This window comes from Drosophila virilis, chromosome 3, assembly GCF_030788295.1.
Source record: "Drosophila virilis strain 15010-1051.87 chromosome 3, Dvir_AGI_RSII-ME, whole genome shotgun sequence".
In the NCBI taxonomy this organism is placed as follows: Eukaryota; Metazoa; Arthropoda; class Insecta; order Diptera; family Drosophilidae; genus Drosophila; species Drosophila virilis.
The window spans coordinates 7,549,288-7,567,499 of NC_091545.1; the positions used below are offsets into that span (position 1 = coordinate 7,549,288).

Consider the following 18,212-nt stretch of genomic DNA (forward strand, 5'->3'; position numbering starts at 1 on the left):
TCAGGCAAAGCTTGATTTTGAATAATTGAATATGTCCTGCGATGGTTCTGGGCGTGCGAACGCATAAGATTGGCATTATTTTTAGTTTGGTTTTTAGAACAAAAATATAGCCTTAAAAGTAACTAACGTTTAACTTAAATCAAGTGCAAAACCTCTTCAAGTCTAGCGCACTTCCAAGTTTATCAAAATGTCAACAAAGTTCTTACTTCAAGTACTTCTATCCAGCCCATATCCAAAACTGAATCTTAAATAAAATTGTCTTTCATTAATAATTCTTATAACTATATATAAAATTATAAAAATTAATAATACTCAATAATAAAAGAGTATTATTATAATATAAGAAGTCTTGAATTAAGCACAAATTAATTGTAAAAATATTTTGTCCATTTAAGAAGAATGAAAGTCAATGTGAAGGATGTCTCTAAACCCATATAAAATATGGTTTCAGGCTTATTTCAAATATGCAAAACATTTTTATAAATAAATTGTGCCTTATTCAAGACTTTTCTTCGTAATGATGTAAAATATTTCAGAATAAGCACAGTTTATGCTTAGCTAAGAATATTTGAGAACGAGAATTTATGTTAATATTTTTTCTAGCAGCTTGACGAATATTCGAACCCTGAACTTCGGGCTCGACGCTTTGTCCACTGCGCTACGAAAGAACATACTAATATTGGAATTTTAAACAGATTTTTTTATCTTTTGACTCCTTTATGAAACACTTAAAATATTATATGTATTTTTTATAATTTAAAATTCATTTATTAAATTAATTTAGTATTATTTCAAATTTAACTTGTGATTCGTTTTGTGTGTGTTTTACTTGTAAACACGTCTCGTTTCGTGCTCGTGCTCGTGTTCGTGTCACGCGCTCAGCTCTAGCTGATTGTATTTGATCAGTCGTATGTTCGAACTATCGCCATGGAATCTTGATCGGCGAGCGATTGCGTCGCGGCGCGGGGGCGTGTACGTGAACGGCTCTGGACGTCGGCTGCTCGCGACGCCCCCAATTGGTGCTGGTAACGCCCACGCCGCCGGCAGAACTCTGACGCGAACTGGTCAACGGCTTGGACGCGGGCACAGGTGCATTATAATGGCCGCCAAAGTAGGTGGAGGCGGGCGGCTGCTGTCGACTACTCGGCTTGCTACCGTAGAGCTGTACGCGGGTGGGTGCACGTCCTCGGGCGGGCGCCGGCGACAACTTGGCCTGCTCGCTGCCAATCTGCACGAGCGTCTGATAGCGACCGCTGCTGCGCTGCTGCTGCTGCTGCTGCTGCTGCTGCTGTGGCTGCTGCTGCTGTGCCACGCCCATATGCCGCGTGGGCGAATGCTGACTCGGACTGCGATACCATTTGCCCGCCGGCGGCGTTTGACGCGCAACGCTGCTGGCCAAGAGCCGCTGCGCATAGTACTCCGTTGTGGGCATGGGCTTGGCCACGCCCACCGGCACCAGGCGGCCCGGCGAGTGCGGCAATATGGAGTTCTTGATCTCGATGCGTATGGCAGACGCGGGCGTCGGCGGCGTCGGTGAAGGCGACATGTGCCGCAGCGTGGGCTGCGCCACGCGAAATGTCTCATTGCGCTTGACGGGCGAGCGGGTGGCGGAGCGTGAGGGTCTGTCGCGCAGCGGCGAGCGCGACTGCGGCCGATAATTGTCATTCTCGAAAACAAGAAAATCGGGTCGATTCTCCTTGGAGTCCCATCGATGGCCGGCTGCTGACTGCTGCGCTGCAGCCGGCGGCGCGGGCACCTCCACAAACCAGGCGGGATTATGCGGCGTCTCCTTTTGCTGCTGCAGCAGGCGCTCCCTGAAGGATTTCCGAAAGCTGTTCAGTGTGACCGTCTTGTACTTGTCGCGCTCATCCTCCTCGAGCAGATCATCCTTCGAGTGCGTCTTCAGCTGCTCCAGCTGCTCGCGCAGATGTGTCGGCGTCTTGCTCTTGCGATAGGTGCTGCTGTCGAAGCTGCCGCTGGACGTGGAGCCGAGGCTGGGCTGCCGCTGCATGCCATCCGACGATTGTCTGGACTTCTGACTGCCCTGTTCGTAGAGGAAATTGAATGGATCCGTGTGCGCATCGTAGTCGAGCATACGATCCCCATCGTTGCGCCATTTGTAGTACGTATTCGTGGCCGTATCGCTGGGATGATGCTCATAGCTGGCCACCTCCTCCGGCGAGGGCGGCTTCTTGCGCTTGGTGAACGTGCTAAATTTGCTGAACACCTTCGATTTCTTTGACTTCTTCTCCAGCGTGCTGCTGTTGGACTCGGTGCCGCGCTGCTGCTCCTCATCGGAGCCGTTCAGTATGAAGGTATCGCCGCGCTGCAGCGTCGAGCTGGTTGTGGAATCCCGTCTAGAACTGATCACGCTCGCCGGCCGGGAGCTGCCGCTGCGCACGGGCGTTGTGTCGCGCGACGAGCTCTTTCTGGACGAGGCCAGCGACGAGCGTATATTGCGAAAAAATGACATCGGTTTAACCTTGAGGCCGCCGACGCGAAAGAGAGAGAGAGAGAGAGAGCGACAGAGAGACTTCCCCCCCCTGGCGCGTTCAAAGTCTAAAAGTCGCGTTGCGGTTCGTTCGCTTGCGAGTCTTGAGATCTCGGCTTAAATTACGCGTCTGACTCGGCCAACTGCCACGGCACAACTGAGCAAGTTGGGCCCATTGAGCGTCGCATTAACTTCAGCTATTACCCGGATCATTAGAATTTCTGCGACGCTCGGCATTTATTTTTAACGTTCGTTTGCTCGTTCGTACGCTTGAATATTTTTTGCTCTTTTGTTTTGACCAATTTGGCGTATACTTAATATCATTATCGTGTTTGTTGTTATGGCCATATTTTGTGTCGATTAGCAGCTGTTTGCGCGGGCGTTACATAGCCAAAAACTGGTTTATGCCCAAAAACTGGGCTTTAATTTCGTTTCATAATTTATGCAACAGAAAGTGCTCTAATTAGCGATCGGCTGTGTGGCATCAACAGCTCATTTAGCACAATGCAACAGCAACAAAAACAGCAACAACAATTAGAACAACAACACACATTTACACCAACCACAACACCTCAGTTGTGTTAAGTAGTGTGCTTTTGTTGTGCACACTCTGGCTTTGTTTATTTGTTTGAAGTGCCAACCAGGCAGGCGGCTGCACAGTGGTTCACACTTGTTGAACAAGGAAAGAATTATCGATTGTTTTAAAAAACAAACAAATAGATGAAGTAATAGAAGAAGAAGAATGGGAATCATAATAGTAATATATATAAATATAAATAAAATAATATTAATAAATAAAACTATTATACGATGTTTTCTATATTAATTAGCTATTCGGAACATAAAAGAAACTCTAATAAAAATGAAATAAAAAAAAACTATACCCATTTTTATGTGTTATTTTTGTATAAAAATTGGTTTTAGTCAACTTTTATGTTCCCTTTCTTAAAATCGTTCTCACATATAATTTGTATTCCTGCCTTTACCATATAGCCTGGTGCCACTGTGCCGTGGTGTTCTGCTCTGGACTGAATTATCGATGGCTTTTGATGCTAGACGCCTCATTGTTCGCCTTAATGAATGATTGAGTTTCGTGTGCCCACTTTTGTATGGCATTTGATTTGTTTCGCTTCCGATTCCGCAAAAAAATAGCAGCTTAATGCCAGTCATTAGATTGTATCTGCGAGACACGAGTGCGAACAACCAGTTGATGGTTGTTCAATGCAGCAGCAGCAGCAGCAGCAGCAGCTGTTCGCATTTCATTATTTACGATGACTGCATGGGTAAAGTACACGTGGATAATTGCCTAATGAATATTAAGGTTTGTAAAAACCCATAAATTTTATATTAAAAGCTGGCAATCAATGGTTAAAAATGTTTTCGAATTTTAATCTGCCAGCGTATACGAACATAATTTATTGTTGCCTGCTTTTAGGCGAGCGCTTGCCCATTAACCGCAGCAGCCAGAAAGTAGGCAGCGAAATTTGAAGCAGCCCAAAGAGCAGAACCAAAATATTTAGAATTTGGGAAAGAAAATTAAATGGGGGCGCAGTGCAGCCAGCATTGGAAAAATCAAGTCATAAGCACACTTGAGCAATCGAAATTCGCAGCGGGCGTTGGCAAAGTTCACGCTATTTGCAGTAGCATAAATACACAAAGGAATTATCCATGAAAGCACACACAGAAACACACACACACACACACACACAAATATACACGAGGTGTGTACAAAAGGTTCTTAGAGCGCGAAAATTATATGTTTCGTACATATTCAGTATGTACACTGCTCTCCTTGTGCTCCTGCCAGTTCAGATTTATATTATTCATGAACTTCTTCAATTAAAATATATATAAAATTGTTTATTTTACAGAAAAATATATAAAAATACTTCTTGGCACTAAAATTGATTGGTTTTTCTTACAGAAATCGAAAAAAATGTGGCTGTTCCACAATCAAAATACTTATGAACAGAAAATGTTAAGCTTGAATAAAGCGTGAGACTAAAGAAATCGAATGGCAAAACATCTCGAAAGTAGAAGAAAACTTTTTGAGTACAACAGTTGAGTCTTTAATGTGGCAATAATAAGGCCAGAAATTAGATTTCCGACATAAGAATTATGTTCAGAGCTTAAAAAACTGCGACTTATGCTGATTCTGCCATTTCATTTAAATACAAAATTTATTGCATTTATCATTTCTTTCATTTAGAAAACGACTTGTAAAAGATCAGTTTAGACTGTGCAACTTTTGGGGCAACCCCACCAAATGCTTGCAACGGCCAAGAACAACACGATATTTGTTGAATTGTGGCACTTGCCACATGTTGGTGCTTCGCGCAGCAGTGGGTCAAAAATACCACGCATCATATTGTTGCCGCGGCAAAAATGTTTACTAGTGCAATAAATTTATTTATGCGAATTTCTCAAATTTTTGTTTAATCTTGAAATAATAAAAATACGAATCAGCTGAAATAATAAATAGTAATAAATCGAAAAATATGGCAGAAAAAGTTCTAAAAAATATAGTTTAAAAAGCTAGTTGAATGCCAAAGGGCATTAAAGTATTAGAATAAAATAATATTTCTTTTAAAATTTGCATTTTATATGTTGTTGAATCTATAAACAAAAGCGTGTTGAATGCCAACAAAATGAAAAATTGAATGCATATTTAAGGAAAGCTGAAATTTACGAATAACTTAAATAAATATTGATTAAAAGCAAGTCAAATGCCCAAAAGGCCTATAAATACAAATAACATTTATCTAAAATTTGATTTATATTCAAGGCAAATAAAGGATAAACGCACACACACTCATTCCCATATTCCCAATTACATATTTCCATCTTTGCCAAATGAAAGCAATTTTCTGAATAGGTCATCAGCTCTAAGTGGTCTATGTGCAGGGACCTAGGGCAGAATGTTATTTATTTCATATGCGAGTGCCGCAATAAAAATGTATCTAGTATCCCTTGAGATACAATTGTATCTTCGTCGCCGATAATGGGCCAATGAGCATTTGACACATTTTGAATGCATTTTGTACACAAGACGCACATGTGACGACCATTTACGATGGGCGAATAGCATTATTTATCAGCTATTAAGTCATACCCAACACACACACGCACACACACACACACACACGCGCGGATACAATGACAGCTGCTGGTGCCAATGTCAGCTAACAAAAGGCAGCACATATTCCCATTCATGCCCCACAGCTAACAACAACAACAACAACAACAACAACAACGGGGCAAAGCCACAAATAAGCCAAATCATGGGTGGGTGTTGAAATTGAAAATTGTGAATTGTGAATTGTGAATATTGTCGCTATTGTTGTTGTTGCATTGTGTATATATATATCGTGCTTTTATATTTATCTGTGTTGATATTTATGTGCACATTTAGCACAATTAAAAATTAACACACACACGCAGACATACTCGGGGCCTGGCAATGACATGCCCACACACACTCGCACACACACGCACAACAATGCTAGCAATGAAGCAATAAATGAAACCAAAAATCAAACACACGCCACATGGATACAATGCGCTGCCTCCGACCCAGTCCCAGTCCCAGTCCCGGTCGCAGTCGCAGTCGCAGACCCCATGCTCCAAGGAAGTGGGCGAGCGTGTTTTTACAGTTATGAGCAGCGGGCTGCACAGCTGGCCAACCAGTCAACCAGTCAACCAGCCAGCCAGCGTGCCAGCTATTCAGTCAAACGGTCTCCACTGGGGCCAGAGCTGCAGCCACAGCCTACGTCTGTGTCTCTGACTCTGACTCCGAGTCCGCGTCCGACAATAAACGTGACCGGTTGCCGGCAATGCATGTAGCCTCAGAGCGGCCGGCGCACAAAATAGACCATGGTACATGAGGATAGTAAAAAGAGAGGGTAGCTCAACAACTTTACTTTAAGAAATATAATAATATGCTTTGAAATCTATTAAAAAGAAAGTCTAAAACCGATTACCGATAAAAATCGATATATATATAACACCATATAGAAATTTAGATTATCGATAAAAGCCGAAGTTCAGATTATCTACACAAATCGAAGTTCGGGCTATCGATAAGAATCAAAGTTCTGGTTATCGATCAACGTCGATACACAAATGATCGATATTCACATTATTAATTAAAACTTGAGAGCGAATCGCTTTTTACATTCTTCACTCATTCCTACATAAGTTTCAATGAAATCTTCAAAATATATGTATAAACACAAATTGTTAGCACTATTTAATATTTACTTGGTCGCTAAGCATGAGGTGCCATTTAACAAGAGACATACGTAAATTGTGCCTTACACAGATAATAGAGGTAAATTTTCGAGAGCAATACCTGCAACATTTTTCTATGAAGCCACCCTCTTGCCACTTATACATACACTTCTTATCTGCAAAGGTGCCAAGTGGCACGCATGACGAGTGCCTTGCAACAGCTCTTCGAGTCGTTGGGCTGCCCGTTGCTCGAGCGCCTCATGACGTGCCTCATGACTGTTTTATTTGAATTTTGGAGAAAGGCCATATGGCGTTTTTTTTATGGTAGTGAGGGAGGAGGGGCAGGTGGGCGATGGGAGAAGGTGAGCAGCTGCAACAACTGCAGATACTCGACTCGACGCGACTCGACTCGAATCTAGTCGAGTCCGTCGAATTGTTGAGCTGTTGCCTGGCTTCGAGTGCTGCTCGAGCTGGTGGACCGCTAACGAAATCTAAATGTTTTTCTCTGTCTTTGCCCAGTTAGCGTTCGCGATGACGTCGAATTTTATTTTTAACAACAAAACAAAACAAAAAGAAAACAATTTTGTTTAATTTACTTATTGGCAAACATAACCCGTTTCCTTTGGCGTTATCTTTTCTTTTCTATTTTTTTTCTATGCGCGCTGGCAGCGAAACTTTGGCAATTATCAAGCGCCGCGGCGAAAAACAAATCGAGAAATCGAATTGAAAAGAAAACTGTTTACGCACAGTTATTATTAGACTCTAGAGATATGCTCAAAAGTACTACACAACTTTTGACATTCAGAGCCAAACAATTTAAACGCGTTATAATAAGAATATTATTATTATTATTGCACAGCCGCAATGCAATTTATGCTCTTCTAAAGTCAAGGCTTTACTAGATTCTCTTAACTTTTGTAAAACTGAACTAATTTTTATGAGGAATACCATTTTGGCTATTGTTAAACTTGGAAGCACAGTATTTGAAATTTGTAAACGAGAAATTAAAGTCATCTTCGGCACGGCGAAGATTTAATACCATTCTATACAATTGCCTTTTGCATAATATGTGTTTTTTGAGTTTGATTAAAAACAGCTTGGAAAACTTGAAACATTCATGCTTTGTCAAAAATTAACTAATTAACATTATCACAGATCTTCTACAAAAATGTCGACCAAAATCCTCGGTTAAAGGTCTTCCTCGACTTAAAGATTCCATAAATTTGGCAAAACTGAACCGATTTTCATGGGGCTTAAAAAGATTTTTATGCAGATGTATACAAAATCGACAGCATAATTATATGTCATATGGATGTCACATATATTTTAAGTATTTTTGAAAAGTGTAGAGTATTTGAAAGTCGTCGCAGTTAGCCCGCATTTCGCTCAACTGTTGTGGCGTTGACTTCGCAGGTGATTAGCAATAATTAAAGCGTATTTTAAGCAAAACAAATCGCAAAAAAAAAAAATCCAAGTGATGTGCGCTCCATAAATGTTCATCTAATGCTAATTGGGGGTTACGTGAGTTCGGATTTGTGTCCAACTAATGATGATGCTTAACAGCTGGCTGGACGATATTCACATTAAATTGCTATTTTAAACGATACGCATTCAACTGAAAAGTGTCTAAAAATAACAAAAGTCAGCTATCAACTAACGCAATTTGCCCAGCTGCCCGTTCAGAAATCAAAGCATTAAGGCCAAAATCAATTATATTAATAATGTCACAATATTAATGGGAGCTGCCCGTTGCCGTTGGGCGGCACGCACATCAAATGCCACGCCCAAAAAAGATAAAAAAGTGACTACTGGGCAGAGGCAAGACGTCAACTAGAGATGGGCGTGGCGGGAAAATGTATATATATACTATATTATTTGAATCAGATTAGGTCAGAGTAAGGGGGATGGGAAATTTAGACCTATGTCTTTATAGAATATTTGTGAATACCATGAATCCAGCTTAAGAGGCCATGAACAAATAGCCAAACCTTATAGGAAATCTGATGAAATGGAGGAGGAGGAAATTTCCAAAATTTAAAATAAATAAAACTATTTCATTGCAGACCCAGCTACAATGTATATATAGCTCGCGGCACAATCATTTATCAATTATCTAACCAGACAGCACATTTTTTATTTTAATTAGGATTTTAGCTTTTAATTTTTATATTTTTATGTAGTAAATACTACTCAATCCTAAATAAATAAATAAATTTAGCCCGCAAATTCTTTATGAAAATATTTAAAGTTTGCAATATTCTCAGCAGAACGGGCGCGAAATTGTTAATCGAAAACTTGATGAACATATTGAAATTAAATTTCTCCTACTAATTTATGGCTTATATTTGTAATATTAGGTCATTTTGGGATAGGCACTTTGTTTAATGCCTGACACACAAATTATAAATTCAGCCAAAAACTCATTCATTAATTTATCGGCACGCGCGCATCTCTAATGCAAACACTTTCGAGAGGAAGGCGAGGTATGGCGAGGGATGGGTAGGTTTGTCAGTGCTGCCACCGGCGAGGCGCTGTTCGTGCAACCAGCTCGTTGCGCAAACACTGCCATATGATATGACAGGCCCCCGAGACCCGGGGCACACACAAGCCAAACGTTCAACTGGCCAACCATTTGACTGGCCACCTGGCAGCAGCCAACCTGGCTGAAACGACGAAAGGTGCGCTGTAGCTGATAGACAACCACCCCGCCTCCCCCACTATATACACACACACGCACACACCCGGAACCAATGTAGTTTGACTAACACACACCCATGGGAAATATAACAGCGACACGCAACAATTACCAGGCCAGCAGATGATTATGCTGATGGCAACGGGACGAGGGCCGAGGGCCAAGGGCCGTGGGCCATGCCCACCTTTAGTTGGGTCCAAGCGAGTGTTAAATTTGGTATTCGTATACGTTATGAGCTTTGAGCATATACAGCAATTTTCTAGATTGAATCAATGGAATCTCAAGCAACTCGCAGAGGGCTCCATAAAAAAACCAATTCCATATAAATAAGTCAAGAGTTTTGGGTACGAAACTTCATTTTGAAACTTACTTGGAGCTTGGGAGAGGGAGTGAGAGAGAGGGAGAGGGAGTGAGAGAGAGAGGGAGAGGGAGAGGGAGACAGAGGGAGAGAGAGAGTCAGATAAAGAAAGAGAAGTCTGAGGCAGACCTTAGGTAAATTTTCATTAAGATCTTATAGGATCTAGGATATATCCTAGATATTATTTCTTGGAGCAAAGAAATTTCCTTCGTTAGTTTTTCACGAATTTTCCATGCATTCACAGAGCTGAGCGAGAACCAAGCAAATGCTTGCTTGCAAGTAGAACTCTGGCTTGCTAGAATCACAAACGAAGAGACTGACAGCAGAATTCTTCATTTAAATTTAGTATCTAAACTAATTTATATTATTTAAATAAATACATTTCTATATATCCATAGCTTTCATTTGGCTTAATAAAGACTTTAATCACGACACAAATTCCTGTTTTTGAATAAAATACAAATGAAATCCAATAATAATGCAATTAAATAGTTGACAAAGTTGTCAATTGTCAGACGTAACTCAACAAGTGCAAGGTTTTTAAAACGCAAATGAGCTCGCAACACACACACACACACATATATATATATATATATACATATAGCTATATTCACGCATATATACAAATGTTCACACATTCAGATATATGAAGTACATAGCAAAGCCGCAAAACGCGCAATACCCCACTTAGGCTAAAGTAAAAAAAAAAACCCATTTTAGACGTCTACGATTTCCCGTGTCAAATATGAGATGCGACTGGCTCTGGTTCGGCTGCTGGACGGGATTCTGAGCTGCCCGTGCTGCCGCTGCTGCTGATGAGTCAGTTCGAGTTGCTTTAGTTTTCAGCAGAAATGCCGACAAGAACAAGAAAAAAAAAAAATACAAATAAATAAAAGAGCCCATCAGCAGCAACACGAACACCAGAAATGGAAAGTTGCAGCAACTGTTGCAACTTTAGCGCTGTGCAACACGATGATGCACCATCAAAGCGCATAAATTATTGCTGCACAGCCTGCTGAACTACGAGATACCCTACGATGCGACAGATTTGAATGCAAATCAATGGCAGACAAAAAGAACAAATCTGAAGCAAAAATATTTAAATTTTATTTATGAAGCAAGTTCAATGTACGCCGCAGCTAAAGAAAAAACTCAACTTTTAACTATTTCATTTGAATTTCAGACTCAAGGCGAACAATAAAAATATCTATGTCAATTTCTGGATTATGCTGATGGCTCAAGAATAGTTGATTACTTGCATGGATTTTCCAAGCATCCTATTAAATTTCTTTTTACTTTTAGTTACAGATAGATTATACTGGCATGCGTAGATAATTTTTTGTATTTGTTTTTGGCTTAAGATTGAATATAATCCATATTAGTAAGATTATAATAGAATAAGTTGATTATGTTCTTGTTTTTCTGTAAGTTTTAGATCAGGCACATGATAGATTTGGCACACAAACCTAAAATTGAATCGAAGTTAGTTATAAATTCGAACAGCCCCAGCATACCCCGTTCAGCAACATCACGTACTGGGTATTACAGCATCGTGAGTGAGAAGATAACACTTGAAAATGAGTCAAGTTCTTAAGACAGATGGATTTTAAGTGGCTGCATAAGAAACCGAAAATCTTAAACTTAACGCCTCGACAAATGGGCTTTTCATTATTATTATTAACATTATTATTATTGTTGTTATTGTTGTTATTGCTATTATTATTATTAGTGTTATTATTGCCGGCTCATTACGCTCGTGTGAGTTTTACGTAAAAGTAATATAAAGCGCGATTCTGATTCGGATACGGTAAGCAGTTTTTAGTCTTTGTTGTTGTTGTTGTTGTTGTTGTTGTTGTTCTTGTTCTTGTTTTCTGTAGGTTCTGCGATGATCTCATCGATTGCATCAGATTTCGCACGGCATGTCGTTATGTGGCCCACAATTTAAACTGAAATTCTTGTTTTTTTTTTTTTGCTGCCTTTTTTTTTTTTTTTTAGTAAAACACATATATGCAGAATATTCAAAATTAGCTGTTAGCACGACAATGGCGTTGATGATACCGAGCCGAGCATTAAAAAACCAACCTCATAGCAAAAACGCATTAAAGGCGCGCCAAAACTCAGCTAAAAAGCTAATGTTTTTTTTTCTTCTTCTTTTGTGTCTGCTTCACGGCCAATGCCATCAAATTAGCTGCATTCCACCATAATAATAAAAAAAAAAGTGACTATAAAAACATGCAAATGTATAAACATGTGATAGATGTGTATGTGAAGAGCAGTATATAATAAATAATGTCCTGACTGTTGATCAAAGCACAGTCCGAAGGGAGATTTCCATACAAGAACCTGCCTTTCGACCGATTGTTCCTATGACAACTATATGTTATAGTGGCCCGAAAAACATACTGCCTGCAAGCGAATGTCGGTCCTTTGCAGTATATAGCTGAGAAATTAGACTAGAAACAGACAGACGGAGAGAGCGACCTGGCTTTATACAGTCTGCTGCTGATGCTGATCTGGAATATATATACTTTGTGAAGTAGAAGACCTTGCCTTCTATGCGCCACACATTACTGGAAAGAATTATAATACCCTCTACAAGTGAAATTCATATATATCTTTGGGCATGCAAGCAATGCCGGGTAATTTCCCCAACACATAAACCTACATTAATTTGCGCCAATGAAACAGGTCTCTGGCAATTTGATTGATCTGCATCAGGTTCTAATGAAATTAACACTGTCTCAGCTCACGGAGTGGAATTGTTGCAAATCAATCAATGAATAAAATATTAGAAAAAATAAATAAGAATTTGCTGATTGGTTTGTTTGGTTTTTTTCCCTAAATATGCATATCTGAAAGCATTTCGTTGACAATGGATCTCTTGTGAAAGCAACAGCTAACCAAAAATAATCTGATTAACATATGAATTCTTAACTGTGAAACCCTCCTAAGTATATTGTATATCGAAATTCGTAGAACAAGCTTATTAGAAGCCCAAACATTTTGCTAATAACTCGCAACGTGTAGGAATTTAGCCGTAAGTCGTGTTCGGTCTCTATTTTTTAATTTTATTTTTTCATATTGTAACTCATTGACCTCTCGTTTAGCTCAAGCTGTCTTGCTTTTATTATTGTTTTGTTCTTTTTTTCTCGCTTTTTTGCATTTTGCATACCAAATGGATTTTTGACGTAAGTGCAACTGCAAACGCAGAGAAAACAAAACAAGCTAATGAGCGAAGTATGTGGTATGTGTCCCTGGCTAATGATATTACACAGACGGTTTTTCTGCTTCTTCTAGAGGGTGTACACAATGCAATTTAACTAATAAATATATAAGAAATAAGCATTAATATATAAATATGTATAACAACAGACAGAAAACGCTTTGAGCTATATTCGTATTGGTAATTGTTCATTACTCATTAGTGGAATTCTGATGAAGATTTTCCTAGTCTTATAATTCTCTTAAAATTGTTTTTGTTTTATAAATGTCATATTTCTTCTATTTGTCTTTGTCTTTCTTTGATGATGAGGAGTTTAAACAAATATTCTCAAGAAAGTACTACACATTGTTATCGATAATTGTTTAATTAGTGGATTCCTTCTACTTTGGCAGTTAGATATCCATCAAAAACCGAACAGAAATATATAGCTCACAGTGTAGGTTATATTAACAACAGTTACAATAAAACTCCATTCAAATATATTGTTATCGATAACCGTTGCATTTCGATAGACGGAGCGACCAATTTTCACCTAAGTCACATCTCTATCGATAAGTAAATGGCAATAAATCAGGCATACATTCAATTAACAAAATTTCCCATCAACATTTTCTAAACATGATGATAGAAATATTGCCGTAACGTATCTATAAACAAAACCTATAAATATATGTACTTATACATATATTAAGATCGACAGAAGTACACCTAATGAATGATGGCTACTTGGATCGCACAATCGATTATCAGTTAACGGTAACAGTCGATATCTTATCAATCAGATATCGCTTCGAGCCACAACAAACGCCATTTGATTAGTCAGCGTCAAAGGCCCCAAACGCGATTTAAAACAAGAATAGCTTTTCGATTACCTGGCAACGGGCTAAATTACGACACAGAGCAGACAAATATATCTGTTGGATTACTATATGTTTACTATATATAAATATGTACACGTGTTCTGTATATAGTAATGTATGTGGGTATTTTGTGCATTGCACAAACAAATAGAATCAAACAAAAGCCCGGCAAATGTTTATATTTTTTAACCATGCCAAGTATACAAAGCACATTTCCATTTTTTTTTTCCTAGATTTTTTGGTCTTTGAGGTCGGATCAATAAAAGCACAGGAAACACATTTGCCAGCATTTAAAAATAGCATTTGGCTAAATTATGGGAACTATTAAAAAAAGGACATGGTTCGACTCACCTTTTCGGCAAACTCCTCGCGCGGACGTCGCGAAATTGTTGGCGCATTCATGAGCTCCTTTGTGGGCGATGGTGTCATCTTTGCTACTCCTTTTGCTTCTACTTTTCGAATTCGAATGCGAATTTGAAGTGTAATTATTGTTAATTAATTGCTAATATTGCTTTTCGTTACACACTCCTACAAGGCGTTCGTTTCGATTGCGTGCTGGCAAACCGATTCGATGTACAGTGATCGCTCGCTAATTAGAACGCCGAAATTGCATCAATTTGGCAAATATGCGAATTTCTGAAAGCTGCAAGAAATATACAAATAATGAATAAAATATTCGATATTGATTAATTCTCTAGCTTCTAGCTTCGCGAGTGACCACTGTAGCATTAACATTTTTATCAGTTTTGCACATTTTTGCTATAAACAAATTATTGCGTTGTCGCCTAAAAATGTCGCTAGCAAAAAAAATTTTTCACTGCTTTTTTTTTTTATATTTTTTTCTATTTATTATTTTTTTTTTATTGGCGCTTTGATTATGGCGTCTTGTTGTTGCTAGCTGGCGTGACGTGTACCGTTAGTTTTTCTTTACCGTTCGTTTTTGTTCACAATTATTTTCGACTTCGAAAGCGACGCCGGCCGGCTAAATGCGAACTGAAGTCTAATTAATTTTGGGCAGCAACGCGAAGCCACGACCTTCAGCATATTTGTTTTTTTTGCAATTCTAATTGGTTGAGCGTCGGTTTTTTTTTTTTTTTTTTGGTTTTTTTTTTTGTATTTATGACCTGCTGCAGTCGCAAAAGGGCCGGCAACGTCATCAGCGACCAAGCGCAACAGTTTGTTGAAGGCGAAATACACTCACACACACACACACACACACACAATACACATGCAGAAGCACAGTCACACACAATTACACACGCGGCAAACACACGCACACCGGTTAAACTTGTTATCGCGGCATGCAAAAGAACCTAAAACTCTAGGCCACAAACGAGTTCTGGAGCGGCACAGGGCAACACCAGCAACAACAACAACAACAACAACGGCAGCAACAAAAGGGGCACCCAGCAACTCAAGTGCTTTATTTTGATATGTTGCCTCTTGTTGTTGTTATTTTAGTTATTTTTATTTTGGTTTAGAAACCCTTAAGCACTAGGCTGGAGCACTGGGGCAGCAGCCAAGTGGCTGGATGCTTGGAAATTTACTTTAAAATTAAAAACAAACGAAAGTAAATCAACAAAAATGAAACGGAAAACACGACACGACCAGCCGCCAACGCGCTGCAGCTTCAAACACTTCAGAAGGCGAGCAACAACTAACAGCCGGGTCCGGGGCCGGCAGTTATAACTGCCGCTTCAGATTCAAAAAGCAGAGGGAGTAAAAATGGAGAAAATTCGAACTGTAAGAGAGCGAGAGTTGCATACTCTAACCAATCAGTAATAAGCTATACACACTGCTGCACTTACTCTCTAAGGTAATCACATGCTTAAATAAATATCTACGCAGTCAATTCTGAATAATATTTTGCATAAATTAATTAATTTTATTTTTATTTATTAAGCACACGCTATTATTATTTATATGTAGCAGGACATGTTTCATGTGCAAGCTGTACTGGCCAGCTTGGGAGTGTATAAAGAGCGCATGCTCGAAAAGAGAGCAACAGCAAGAGAGCGCAACCGGCTAATGGCCCATTCACACTGGCACGAACATTTTGTGTGCGTTCACACTGCGCATGGTGAATGATACTTAAAAAACAAGCTTGATTTTAAGCTGCTTTACGTTATGAAAGGTTATTTACGTTATCAGGTCCGTTTATTTAGCTCTTTTCAAAAAAATGCATATATATATATATTGAGAATTGGCTACGAGAAACTACGCTTTGCGTGAGTGATCTGTTGTAATTGGCACTAATACATAAGTAATATATACTAATATCGTTAAGCGGGCGCCCCTCCTTCTCCACCCTTCTCACCTCTTCCCCCTTCACTCGACTAACCCACTGTAATTGCATTCTCCACTGTGCGTATCTGGGTCTGGAGCTCCTGAATGTGCTGCTCGAACTTGCTAATGTCGCCCGTAATCTGCTGGAGGCTGACCAAAACGTTCTTCATCTTCTCGCCATCGATTTGCACCTCCAGTTCGCGTATCTCCTTGCTGACGCTGCCCGTGTTGGTGACGCACTCGACCAGCTCGCTGCAATGGGTATGCAGCTGGGCCAGCAGCTTGTATGCCTTCTTGGCGTGCAGATCGTGCTTGGCGCTCTGGAAGAGCAAGTCGTCCGTATAGTTGAATTGGCGTTCAAGCTGGGCAGCCACCACATTCAGCTGTTTCTGCAGCTGCCGCGTGTCCTCCAGCACTCGATAGATGTCCTCCCGCTGTTTGCGTATGTTGCCAATAAATTCGTGTATGCGTCGCGTGTATTCCTTGCGCGGCGCCAGCTGGGATTGGTTGGCACTGCGCAAGGTCAGTTCGTTGTGCAGCTGGGTCTTGGCCAGCAGCTCCTGTTCCAGCTGCTCTATGGCCAGGCGCACGCTCTGCACCTGCTGCGTTTCCTTGACGGACTTGAGGCTCTCCAGTGTGCTTAGCAAAGGACTGCGATAATCCTGCCACTGCTGCGTCAATGTCTGCCGTTTGGCCTCGGTAGCACGCAGCAGCGCCTCCAGCTTGGCAACATTCTGCTCCGGCTCGGCCAGCACCAGGCAGCTGCGCTCGTGCAGCTTCAGCACGGCTTGCAGTCGCTCCAATTCCATCGCTGCTGCAGATTCGCGTGCCTTCAATGCACCTATGCTGGCGCTGAGTGTCTTACGCTGCGCCAACAGCGTCTCCGATTGCTGGCGCAGCTCCTGCACCTTGTCAGCCAGCTGCTGCGCAGGCGTCGTCGTCTCAGCACTGCTCACGACTGGGGGCAGCAATGGGCTGGGCGGCACATCCTCCTGCGGCACTGTGGTGCCCAGCACCGCTTTGGGCAGCTGATCGCTCCAGCGTTCCAGGTCGTTTTTGTGCAAGACCGAGGCGATGAGATCGAATGAGCTGCCATCCACCTGCTGGAATAAGTTGGGCGCAAGCTGCTCAAAATACTGTTGCACCTCTTTGCTGCGCTCGGCCAGATTGGCGCCGGGCACATTTAGATTCAGATGCGGCTTAAACTCAATGCACTGACAACTGCATCCTTGCTTGCGCCGATTGGCCACGGAGCGGCAGAATTGCGGCACCCAAGGCGCCTTCAATTGGTCCGACAATTTCTTGCGCACCTCCCGCTGCAGCTGCTCCCGGGCGCTCAGTGCGTGCGACTTGGCGGCGACATCAAGATTCTGCCTCTCCCGCGGCAGTCGTTCAATGAGATACATGAGCAGGCGGCGCAGCTCCACAGCGTTGGGATACAGAAATATCTGATAGCCAATATCACCACGATATCCGTGTTCCTTGCAACGCTCGGCCAAGGTTGTTGCCACGCTAAAGCGCTGCGCCATGGCGCCGCCGGGCAGCGAACGTGGCAGCTCCGACATCGAAGGATTGATTTCCAGCAAGCAGCTGGACACAGCGCGCACCACCTGTTCCGGCGTGAAATTGGCCAATTGATCCGTGGGCTCGATGCTGTCATCGATTTGCTGCAGCTGGTGCATAATTATTTTATCCACTTCGTCCATTATTCCATTTATTTATTATTATTTTGGCATTGTACTTGAATTGCTCTATTTTTCGATATCGATAGGTTTTCGAAACGAGCATTCACCGCGAAACGTGAACACGACTTAAACCAAAAAATTACTATTTTCTACAATAAGAACATTTTTCAACACTACGAAAGGCGGGTGAATTTGAAAGAGGGAAAATACAAGGGCACACAAGAAATAAAAACTAATACATTTTATGCACAACAGAGAAAATCATATATGTGTGTAAATATTCATATTGACTTCTTTTCATTGAAAATATTGAGAGATTTCTCTTACAATTTTAGCATCAACGAATGCAATTTATGAAATTTTGCAAGCAGCTGACCACACACA

The 18,212-nt window shown here is 40.9% G+C and overlaps 3 protein-coding genes across 3 annotated transcripts in view; all 3 read right to left on the reverse strand.

The window, feature by feature from the left end:
* The window catches only part of Lmpt (four and a half LIM domains protein limpet), a 68,748-nt gene extending 53,243 nt beyond the window's left edge, over positions 1 to 15,505 (reverse strand). The window contains exons 1-2 of the mRNA XM_032435255.2: positions 15,405 to 15,505; positions 14,209 to 14,500 (exon numbers count right to left, since the gene is read on the reverse strand). Of these exons, the coding sequence (XP_032291146.1) occupies positions 14,209 to 14,286 (78 nt within the window). The 5' untranslated portion in view covers positions 14,287 to 14,500; positions 15,405 to 15,505. The remainder of the gene's footprint in view (positions 1 to 14,208; positions 14,501 to 15,404) is intronic.
* LOC26531100 (uncharacterized) lies at positions 686 to 2,665 on the reverse strand. Its single transcript, XM_015176207.3, has one exon. The coding sequence runs from the start codon at positions 2,471 to 2,473 to the stop codon at positions 920 to 922; it is 1,554 nt and encodes a 517-aa protein (XP_015031693.1). The 5' UTR covers positions 2,474 to 2,665; the 3' UTR covers positions 686 to 919.
* A 216-nt stretch (positions 15,506 to 15,721) lies between the features above and the next one.
* LOC6622639 (coiled-coil domain-containing protein 22 homolog) lies at positions 15,722 to 17,925 on the reverse strand. The gene has a single exon (XM_002046650.4). The coding sequence runs from the start codon at positions 17,847 to 17,849 to the stop codon at positions 16,194 to 16,196; it is 1,656 nt and encodes a 551-aa protein (XP_002046686.1). The 5' UTR covers positions 17,850 to 17,925; the 3' UTR covers positions 15,722 to 16,193.
* Positions 17,926 to 18,212: the final 287 nt, after the last annotated feature.